Source organism: Lepus europaeus, chromosome 8, assembly GCF_033115175.1.
Source record: "Lepus europaeus isolate LE1 chromosome 8, mLepTim1.pri, whole genome shotgun sequence".
Taxonomy (NCBI): domain Eukaryota; kingdom Metazoa; phylum Chordata; class Mammalia; order Lagomorpha; family Leporidae; genus Lepus; species Lepus europaeus.
The window spans coordinates 67,359,109-67,371,243 of NC_084834.1; the positions used below are offsets into that span (position 1 = coordinate 67,359,109).

General features: G+C 40.5%; 1 protein-coding gene across 1 annotated transcript in view; it reads right to left on the minus strand.

Moving 5' to 3' along the window:
* Positions 1–12,135, minus strand: part of EGF (epidermal growth factor) — a 66,293-nt gene that overhangs the window by 28,530 nt on the left and 25,628 nt on the right. The window contains exons 9-11 of the mRNA XM_062199742.1: positions 9,583–9,750; positions 8,689–8,838; positions 5,624–5,746 (exon numbers count right to left, since the gene is read on the minus strand). Coding sequence (XP_062055726.1) covers positions 5,624–5,746; positions 8,689–8,838; positions 9,583–9,750 — 441 coding nt within the window. The remainder of the gene's footprint in view (positions 1–5,623; positions 5,747–8,688; positions 8,839–9,582; positions 9,751–12,135) is intronic.

The window sequence follows — 12,135 nt, forward strand, 5'->3', positions numbered from 1 at the left end:
CTCTCTGCCTTTCAAATACATAAAAATAAACAAATAAACATTTTTAAAGTAAAATTTATTAAAAAGTACTCCTCATGCATAAGGCCTTACTGAGGGCCAAAATACAATGGTGAAGAATGCAGGCAGGGGCTCTGCTATCTTGCCAAGTAACTGCTGAAGTACAGATAGCCTCTGATTTATGATGATTCAACTCAGAATTTTCTAAAGCTATACATATCTAGAAGAAATCACATCCCAATTTTTATTTTTTCCCAGGCTAGCAAAATGAGGTACAACACACTTTTGCAATGTGGGACAGTGGCAGCAGTCATGACTCCCAGTCCGTCCCACATTAAACTACAGTGCACTGTGTTGCTAAGCTATCATGTTCAGCAGGTGAGATGGATTCAATGCATTTTCGAGTTTGGATATTTTCAACTTCAATGGTCTTACAGGACACAGCCTCAATGTAAGTTGGGGAATATCTGTATAAGCATGATAAGTACAATGAAGGAACTGAACTTGATTCTAAGTTGTAATAGGCAACCTCACCTGCTCAAAGGTCGGGCATTTAAACTGAGATCTAAAGAATAAACAAGAATTGGAGTGGGTAAAAGAGCACTGTGTACTGGGAAAACAACATGTATGTGTTGCAGGCAAGGCTAGTATAACTGAAATGGGCATAGAAAGCCCAGGACAGAAGGGCTGGTGAACCCTCTTTGAGGACTATGAAGTATCTAGATTTTATTATAAAATCCTAAGGTGGAGTTTTCCAACATTTTTTTTCTAGCCATAGACACTTAGATGACATGAAATTCCACTCAGCAATATAAATAAGACCCTTTTATGTTAACCAAGTCAGAATAAAACCTTCATAGGCTGGGACAATACAGGTACAGAAAGATGAGATATTTTTCACCAACACAATCAGTTTCATCTGTTTTTCAGCAGGGGGATTATAGCCTCCAAGTATAAATCCAAACACAGCCTATTAAGTGTGGACTCACAAATCTTTGGTCACTTCATCACTCTCCCATTCCCACCATGTGCCTGATGTATTATCTGTCATTTACCTTAGCATTAGAGTCCTTCAAATATTATTCTTTAGTCTATGCCTTTGAACAAACGAAAAAAAAAAAAGAAGAAAAATAAAGAAATGTCTGTGTGTATCAGTATTGCTGCAAATACAGCATTGCAAAACTTTGCTTTATACCTTTGTGAAACCAATGGCTAAGAATGGAACAGAACAGAAACTCCAGAAATAAATCTACATATCTACAACCAACTTATCTTTGACAGAGGAGCTAAAATCAATCCCTGGATCAAGGAGTTTCTTCAACAAATAGTGCTGGAAACCTGGATCACCACATGCAGAAGTATGAAACTAGACCCCTACTTTATACCTTATGTAAAAAATTCACTCAAAATGAATCAAAGATGCAAATCTATGACCCGATACCATCAAAATACTAGAGAACATTAGGGAAACTCTGCAAGACATTGGAAAAAAAACTTCTTGGAAAAGACCCCAGAAGCACAAACAAACAAAACCAAAATTGACAAATGGGATTACATCAAACTGAGAAGTTTCTGCACTCCAAAAGAAAAACTCAGCAAAGTGAAGAGGCAACCAACAAAATGGGAGAAAATATTTTCAAACCATGCAATTGATAAAGGATTAACATCCAGAATCTATAAAGAGCTCAAAAAATTCAACAACAAAACAAACAAACAATCCAGTTAAGATGTGGGCAAGGGCCAGTGCTGTGGCATAGTGGGTAAAGCCACCATGACGTCATCCCATATGGGCACCAGTTTGAGTCCTGGCTGCTCCTCTTCTGATACAGCTCTCTGCTGTAGCCTGGGAAAGCAGTGGAAGATGGCCCAAGTATTTGGGCCTCTGCATCCATGTGGGAGACCCAGAATAAGCTCCTGGCTCCTGGCTGCAAATCAACTCAGTTCCAGACATTTAGGCCACCTAGGGAGTGAACCAGTGGATGAAAGACTTCGTTTTCTCTTTCTGCCTCTGCCTCTCTCTGTAACTCTCTCAAATAAATAAATAAATAAATTTTTTTTTAAAAGAAGAAATAGGCCGGCGCCGCGGCTCACTAGGCTAATCCTCCGCCTTGCGGCACCGGCACACCGGGTTCTAGTCCCGGTCGGGGCACTGATCCTGTCCTGGTTGCCCCTCTTCCAGGCCAGCTCTCTGCTGTGGCCAGGGAGTGCAGTGGAGGATGGCCCAAGTGCTTGGGCCCTGCACCCCATGGGAGACCAGGAGAAGCACCTGGCTCCTGCCATCGGATCAGCGCGGTGCGCCGGCCGCAGCGCGCTACCGCGGCGGCCATTGGAGGGTGAACCAACGGCAAAAGGAGGACCTTTCTCTCTGTCTCTCTCTCTCACTGTCCACTCTGCCTGTCAAAAATAAAAAAAAATAATAAAATAAAAATAAAAAAAAAAAGAAGAAATAGGCAAAGGGATTGGTGCTATGGTGTAGCAGGTTAAGCAGTGTTGGAATCCCATATGGGTGCCAGTTCCAGTCCTGGCTGCTCAACTTCCAACCCAGCTCCCTGCTAATGCACCTGGGAAAGCAGAGGAAGATGGTTCAAGTCCTTGGGCCCTGAACCCACATGGGAGACCTGGAAGAAACTCCTGCCTCCTGGTTTTGGAACAACCCAGCTCCAGCCATTGCAGCCATTTGAGGAGTGGACCAGAAGACAGAAAATCTCTCTCTGCCTCTCTACAATTCTGCCTTTCAAATTAATAAATAAGTCTTTTGTAAAAATGAGCAAAAGACTTGAACAGGCATTTTTTAAGAAAGGAAATTCAAATGGCCAACACACACTTGAGAAAATGCTCAGGATCACTAGACATCAGAGAAATGCAAATCAAAACCACAATGAAGTTTCACCTCACTCCAGTTACAATGGCTCTCATACAAAAATCAACAAACAACAAATGCTGGTGAGACATGGGAAAAAAGGTATCCTAATCCACTTTTGGTGGGAATGTAAACTCGTGCAGCCACTGTGGAATACAATATGGAGATACCTCAGAAATCTAAATACAGACCTACCACATGATCCAGCCATCCCACTCCTGGGAATTTACCAAACCAAAAGAAATCAGCATATGAAAGAGTTCTCTGTACTCCCATGTTCACTGCAGCACAATTCACAATAGTTGAGACATGGAATCAACTCAGAATTCCATCAATTGTTGATTTATAAAGAATTTATGGTGTATATATACACCATGGAGTACTATTTGACTGTAAAAATTAATGAAATCCTATCTTTTGCAACAAGATGGACACAACTGGAAATGATTATACTTAGTAAAATAAGCCAGTCCCAAAAAACACAGATACCATATGTTTTCCCTGATCCAAGGTAACTAATAGAGTACCTAAAATGTAATGTATTAGAATGAAATGAATTTTGAGATTCAATGATTGTTTACAGCCCTTATCTCTTCCATTGAGAAACTGTTTTTTTTTTTCTTCATACTATTTTTTGAACTCTTTTACTTCATGTAGGGTTAATTTACAATCATTAAGTAAACTGAAACTAGATCTTTGTAAAAATTAAGAGTGGGAATGGGAGAGGGAGGGTGGATAGCGTTGGCAGTATCATTATGTACCTGAATTTGTATGTATGAAATACATAAAATTTATATAACTTAAATAAAATTTGAAAAAAGAAAAAAGTTACAGTTTTAATTATCTGTGATTACTTTATTTATTTATTTATTTTTGACAGGCAGAGTTGATAGTGAGAGAGACAGAGAGAAAGGTCTTCCTTTTTGCCGTTGGTTCACCCTCCAATGGCTGCTGCGGACGGCACATCTTGCTGATCCGAAGCCAGGAGCCAGGCGCTTCTCCTGGTCTCCCATGCGGGTGCAGGGCCCAAGCACTTGGGCCATCCTCCACTGCCTTCCCGGGCCATAGCAGAGAGCTGGCCTGGAAGAGGGGCTACCGGGATAGAATCCGGTGCCCCAACTGGGACTAGAACCCGGTGTGCTGGCGCCGCAAGGCGGAGAATTATCCTGTTAAGCCAGGCGCCAGCCATCTGTGATTACTTTAAAATGTACTGTATATGGGTGAAATGGTTACTTTTCCATTCAATTATTATTTATAGCTAGTCTATTCCCAGTAAACTAGGGTCTTTTTGCTTTTGATTTGTTAATTTCTTATTTGGTGAAGTATTAAGCCTTTTTACTGTAATATAAATCTAAAATATGTTATCTCAAAAACTAAAAAAAGAGAAAGAAAGGGAGCAGGAAGAAGGATGAAAGGGAGAGAGAGGAGGAGGGAGGAAGGGAATATAATTATGTCCTTAGAACTGTATCTACAAAGCACATTGAATCTGTTAAAAATTAATTAAAAATTAGGGGCCAGGACTGTGGCATAGTGGGTGAAGTTCCACCTGTGGCACTTTGGTCCCAGTCACTCCACTTTCCATCCAGCTCCCTGCTGATAACCTGAGAAAGCAGTGGCAGACGGCCCAAGTGCTTGGGCCCCTGCATCCTCATGGGGGACCCAGAAGAAGCTCCTAACCGTGGCTTCCATCTGGTCCAGTCCTGGCCATTGAGGCTATGTGAGGAGTGAACAAGCAAATGGAAGACTTCTCTCTACAGACAAAAGCAGGGGTGAAGCACTTGCTTAAATGTTTTTAGTGTGGGGTTTTCAGACTTTTTTAACCATAAATGTTTTGTTCAAACAAAATGTCACTTAGTGATATAACCAAAGAAAATGTTGCAAAGCATTGCTAATTCAAGGGCACTGACCTAGAAGGAAGGAGGGTGGGTACTGCAGAAGCTCCAGGGCTTAGCTAAACCCTAAACTCTCTTTGAAATCTACCGGCCTAGTTAGTGAATATGGACGAGTCTTCAAAATGTTCATGGAAATACATATTATGAAAACACTATGCATGAATAGCAACACTTTTTGAACCAAAATAAACTTATCTTTTAACTCATTTTCCACAAACTTTTTAAAACACCATTGTAGAACATAAGAAAACATAAAAATCTTAGTTTCCCTAAACTTGTTGCATACAGAATGAACTGCTTATCATTTTGGATAGATGTGCAACAGAGAATTCCAACATTTGCTGTTTATGGACTTTCTGCAGCAGTAGAAGAAATCAACCTATATTTGCTTGTCAATTACTATCAGTTCTTCATCTTCACGGCAGTACAGCTTGATGAACCAAATTCCCCAAATACTAGACATGGACAGGGATACATTTAAATCTGCTATGTCCTATTTTCTACCTTTGTTTCCAAGCTACACTGGGATCTTAAAAAAGTTCATGGAAAATCTGAAGTATGAAAAATTGCATGAACTTCAAAATTTTTTACACCAAAATAATCTTTTAATTCCATTTTCCTCAAACTGGTTAAAGTAGTCTTGTATCTCTTCAAAGAACATTCATTCTAAAAACTCTCAAGGTACACAGTTTTTATGTGTAGTCTAATATGGAGGCATCTCCCTCAGGCATCCTGTCCAAAGAGAAGGACTGGATTCTAAGGTTTGGTTTCATTAACTTTGTTTGGGTTTAGCCAACATTAAGCTAGAGAGAGAATACAGAATTTCTCATGTATCAGACAGAAACTGTTGGAACCAAGGCAGTGCTGCTCATACCTGACACCATGATCTCAGTCACTAGCATGTGTTGAGATTCTGTAACATTATCTTCCGATGATCTACTCTTCAACAAGGTGTCCAATGGTGTTACTTGGTTACTTGGATCTGCTTCACCACCTGCTGAAGGTTAATGGATTCAATTAGTTTGGCTTTTCTATTTCAAGGGACGTGTGTTTTAATTCATATTTATGGCTAATTCACTGATTGTGAGTTCAGACTCATTCTGGCATAAGAGGATTCCCGGAAACTGGCAGGGTCTGGGTGATTCAGGAAACCTCACTCTGCTATCCCATATCCTTCTAGTTTCACTCAATGCACCTAAATATTTGGAAGGTAGGGAGCAAGGAGGGGAAGAGGGTAGGGCTCTTTTAGCCTCTATCAAATACCAGAATCCTTATGAACACAGTTGATAATCTCAGGCTGCCTTTATTGACGACCTACTAGAGGGATGATCTCCCCAACCTGTCTTCCATACACACTCCCTGACCTTTAAGTTGCTTTTATGTTTACATTAGCTTCATATTATCTGCATGTTAAAATATGAAATGACACAAAGAAGCCATGATGTAATAGTGGCATGGGATTCCTGTATGCTCCTTCCCACTCACCCAAAAACATGAAGAAATGGATTCTCTAAGGCAGCAGTTCTCTAAACTGTGCTGTGTGGACCCTTGGAGGACCCAATGCACAGAGTTCATTTGGTCAAAACTGTGTATTAATAATTGGGTGGTCTTTGCTTCTTTTCACTGTGTTCGCTTGCATTGATACGGCCAATGCACGAATCAAAGCAATGACACCAAATTCTACACATTTTTTAAATGTTTCACAAGAAGATTGTACTTAAGAAATAAGAGTTATTAATTTGTAAAACTCTCAACCACTGACTGTATAGCTTTGTGATAGTCTGTTTTATAAAAAGGAACAACACACATTATTAGTTTCAATGCATACTGAAGCAATGGTGGCTATCTAGAGGAAAAGCACTTAAGCATTTAAGCAGTTTCTTGGGGGACTAGCCTCTTTTCCCTCCATGTGACATGATTTTTACTTTAAAAAATTGGCAGACAAATTGGGCTATTAAGACTTGGGTATTGGGCAAGCATTTTATCAAAATGAATGAAGTGTGCCTGTCACATCAAGTATTTGTTGTCACTGTCAGAATCCACATTGCCACTGAACTTTAAGAGACTGCCGGCTTTGGTACAGTATCAAAAGAACACTATTCAAAAAGACATTTAAAAGGGGATTTTTTTTTTTTTTGACAGGCAGAGTGGTTAGTGAGAGAGAGAGACAGAGAGAAAGGTCTTCCTTTTTGCCGTTGGTTCACCCTCCAATGGCCGCTGCGGCCGGCGCATTGCGCTGATCCGAAGCCAGGAGCCAGGTGCCTCTCCTGGTCTCCCATGCAGGTGCAGGGCCCAAGGACTTGGGCCATCCTCCACTGCCTTCCCGGGCCATAGCAGAGAGCTGGCCTGGAAGAGGGGCAACCGGGATAGAATCCGGCGCCCCAACCGGGACTAGAACCCGTTGTGCCGGCACCGCAAGGCGGAGGATTAGCCTGTTAAGCCACGGCGCCGGCCCTAAAAGGGGATATTAAATAATATTCCCTTTTACAACCTCACATCAGTGAGAGGCCAGATTTTCTTTACTGATTAAAAAACAACAACAACAACAGATTGAACACAGAAGTGGCTATGAAAGTCCAGCTGTCCTCTATTAAGTCAGACATCCAAACCTTGTGTAAATGCAAAACAACACTGCTCTTCTCACTATAGACCTTTTCATTTCGAAAATATACTTATTTTAGTTTTGTAAAAATGTATTGTTAATAGACAATGGATTTATGGTTGTAATTTCAATATAAATCTTTAAATTTTGTTTTAATTTTTAATATCATGAACATTGACATATAGGCACAGATAAAAACTCTTTGTAGCTCTCAATTTTTAAGAGTTTATAAAGGGATCAAATCTAAGAGTTTTGAAACTGTTGTCCTAAGTAGAGAAAGTAATAGAAAACTTTGAAAATCACCAAAATATCCAATTCTGTTCTATGGATAGATAAATCCATTTATTTGTTATCCATCTATATGTATACTGTGCCTACTAGATAAACACAAATTCTTTAAAAATGTTTTAATAAAAATTAAATTATTATTAACTCATTTTTGGTAGAAACATATCAAGAGGTGAGTCCAAAAATGCCTAAATTCTTTGGCACACACATTGAAGGGAGGCAAATCAGTACTACTGGTTACACATCACACTTGGTTTCCTTTTCATTTCTCTTCCTCAAAATCATATTTAGTTCGTTAAAAAGTGGATGAAAGCCTTCTCGGGTTAAATTTCTCATACTTTTTTTAAATCAAAGACTTTAGTTCTTTTTCTTTTTTTATTTGACAGATAGAGTTAGACAGTGAAAGAGAGAGAGAGAAAGGTCTTCCTTCTGTTGGTTCACCCCCCAAATGGCCACTATGGCCGGAGCTACGTTGATCCGAAACCAGGAGCCAGGTGCTTCCTCATGGTCTCCCATGCAGGTGTAGGGGCCCAAGCACTTGGGCCATCCTCCACTGCCCTCCTGGGCCACAGCAGAGAGCTGGACTGGAAGAGGAACAACCAGGACTAGAACTGGTGCTGATACGGGATACCAGCGCTGCAGGCGGAGGATTAACCGAGTGAGCCACAGCGCCAGCCCCAAGACTTTACTTATATTAATACCTGTCTTGTGGTAGAGGGGTTGTATATGACTACCTCTAAATTTGAGGACATAAAACTTCTAAACAATATGTCTCTAAACATTTTTACAAATTTGAGAAAATGCATGGACCCACTCTACAGCAAATGGGAAAATGTGGGGATTACAACTTAAGACTTTTACAATTAGAGGCCAGTCTCTAAGGAACCCAAAACTTAGAAGGGAAGAATTCAAACATACTCTTAGCTTTCCTAACACAGAAGTTTTTAGTAACACAAAGAATTAGAAATCAGTAGAAGTATAGGGACAGTTGTACAACTGTATTCCTGAGCCACAGTAGGGTACTTTAGCTACATAACTTATCAAGTTACCTGCCCACATTTGAACAGCATTTAGAGACAAGCACTTGTTCCCATCTGGTGATTTTATAAAACCTTCACGACAGGAACACTGAGCAGTTCCAAATCTCCCTTCGCAAATATGTTCACAGCCTCCATTTTGATGTAAGCAGGGATCTGCTCCTAGTAGAGAAAAGAGGCAAATTCACAGATGGATTTGGAAATGAAAAGAATGTTGTTGATGCAAATCACAGTCTACAGCTTTTGGGGAGGAAAACTGACTGAATCTAAATAGAGAGTGTGTCAAGAGCTGTTTCATAAGAGTTCCCATAGTGAGCTCCTGATTCTAAGCTAAGCTCCGAATGCCACTGCCTTATGAGTATTTACTGAGTACAGACAGTCCTCTGGTTCAAGAAGCTCTTTAGTCAGATGCAATTCCTATTTGCTGACTCACCATCTAGCCAGACTGACAAAGGGCAATTCAGAAAGAAGAGCAACTGTAGGCAGTTGGGTGCCTTTTGCATTTGCCTACTCCTGGCTGATACTCACTCCCCAGCACTTTCAGGAGGAGGGCAAAGACCCAAGTGTGTGTGGAGGCTCCCAGGACAGGTATCTAAACTGCCTACTCTCAGTACCTTTAACCCAAGGGTGTTGGAAATGTAGCCAGCATGTAAAATCTGTTCAGGAAAAACAAAAGATATTGAAAGGATAAAGGCCCAAATTACTAAAATTACCAAATTGAGGATAAAGACTAAGTTACCAAACTACCAGACCATCTTAGTTTAAATGAAGTCCAAATCTCAAAAAATGTTAATATCTCTGCAGATTAGTGAGAATTGCAAAATCTCTGCCCCTACTGCCCACCATCAATTAAAATAGTCACAGATTATCTAGCCAAGGAATAACTGCGTTACTTCTCCTGTGTACCTGGTTTTGCCAATGGATGGACCACAACCAGTGATGAGGGCTTCAGCATGCTGCCTCGGAGACGTACCCTGTTTTTGCCAGTCCTCTTGTTCACTCTTATTACCGATGGCATAGCCCAATCTGAGAACCACACATGATCCTCAAAAACAGCTACAGCAAATGGATGACCTGGAAATAATTCAGACCCATTAAGTACACCCTTATCTTGGCGATGAAAATTTACAAAAAGACAGGTTTGAAACTAACACAATTCCAATACTAAAGCAGGACTTTAGCTGCTCAGAGAAGGTACAAGCTATTGGTTTACAATCATGTAAAGGAGAACCCATAGGACAAAGGACCCTCATTTGAGAATGGGGGCCTGGCCATATGAAGTCCTAGTAAAGCCCATTATCATCCAGCCTTTGGAAAGTGAGAGAAGGTAGGTTGACTGATTTAAATGCACCAAGAAGTAGGCAAGGTAGGCATTTACTGTGATCAGCACATCTGTCACTATTTACATATTAAGTCCAGTGAGTTAATTTTATGCTATGCTCTTTGTCCTGGGTTCTTTGTCTTTTGAGTGGTAGTTATATGCAGTAGACCAAATCCACAGGTTAAAAATCTTTCAAATATTTAAAACAAGTAACAGTTTCCCCAAAGTCTCATGTCTACCAATACATTTTCCTGCATTAGTCGCCCCCAACACACACATGTCCTTTCTTCTCTCTCCTCTTACCTACTATTAGTCCACTGACACGTGCTCCTGCTGTCATCCTTCCTGCCTTCTCTATGCCCTTGATCCATCAATAATTACCATTCTACTCTTTCATACCACTAGCTACTATTCCTCGGTCTAATAGTACCCCACCTTTACCTCCTCATCCCTTCTGGCTTCTCCTTATCTCTTTCCTTCCCTTCCTAGTCAATTGATTTTTAATTTGAAAGGAATAGACACACACACACACACACACACACAGAGAGAGAGAGAGAGAGAGAGAGATCTTCCATCTGTAAATTCACTCCCCAAAATGCTTGCAACAGAAGGGCTGTGCCAAGCCAAAGTCAGGAGTCTGAAACCCAATCTGGATCTCCCACATGGGTGGCAGGGACTCAACTACTTGAGCCATCACCTCCCACTTCTCAGGGTGTACATTTTCAGGAAGCTGGGATTGAAGCCGGCGCCATGGCTCAATAGGTTAATCCTCCGCCTTGCGGCGCCGGCACACCAGGTTCTAGTCCCGGTCGGGGCGCTGGATTCTGTCCCGGTTGCCCCTCTTCCAGGCCAGCTCTCTGCTATGGCCCGGGAAGGTGGTGGAGGATGGCCAGGAGAAACACCTGGCTCCTGCCTTCAGATCAGTGCGGTGTGCCGGCCGCAGCGTGCCAGCAGCAGCGGCCATTGGGGGGTGAACCAACGGCAAAAGGAAGACCTTTCTCTCTGACTCTCACTGTCCACTCTGCCTGTCAAAAAAAAAAAAGAAAAGAAAAGAAAAGAAAGTTGAGTAGAGACTGGAATCTAGGAAATGTGATATGGAATGCAGGCATTCCAAGTGGCATCTTAACTGCTCCCCCCAAATACCTGCCACAAAGTCAAGCTTTTAAGAGTCATTTATTATCTACTGCCTGCATTTTCATGGCCTTTATTGACTCCTAAATGGGTTTCATTCTGAGCCTACCTTGACCAAACCCAGGTCAGGTCTTCACACTACTGAAACAGCTCTGATAATATATTCAAGAACTTAATAAGCAGGGAAATGTTTTAATATGCTCTCTCAGTTAGAAACTAAAATTAAAGAGGCCCAAACTTGGAAGTTTGAGTCATGCGCACTCACATTCCTACAGGTCAATATTTTTGCCTATGAGCAAAGGATTTGATGAATTAGAATGAATGTTTCCCTCTACTGGCAGCAAACTCAAATGACTTGTCTTAGTGACATCGAATCTCTACTCATTATTGATCAGAATCATTAAGATTCATTTTATTCTTTAGCTTTTTGTCCCAAATTACAGCGGTCTCCCCCATCTATAGGAATCATCCAAGGTGTTCCACAGACACTTGAAATCATTCGTAATACCAAACCTATATTCATATATACTTTTTTTTTTCCTGTATGAGAGACCTTCAAATAAATTCATGCAGCATACATATTATGAAAAAACTATGCAGGGATTTTAAAAAACTTTTGGAACCAAAATCAACTTATCTTTTAATTCTGTTTCCTACAAACTTTGAAGTATCCTCATACATACATTCGTATAGTAAATTTTTTATATTAGGCACAGTGAAAGATTACAAACAATAATAGAACAATTATAACTACTTGCTATAACAAAAGCTATATAAAATTTATGAATTGCTAATTTCAGTCATCTTTCCATTTAATGTTTTCAGACTACAACTGACCATAGTTAACTAAAATTATGGAAAGTAAAACCTTAGATGAGGGGGCCTTACTGTAAAACCATAAGTACAGCAAGAGGATTTTTCATATATCTATACTTCTTTTCATTGTGGTACCACACAATTTGCCATTTTAACCATTTCTAACTGAACCATTCAGGAGAGTAAGTACT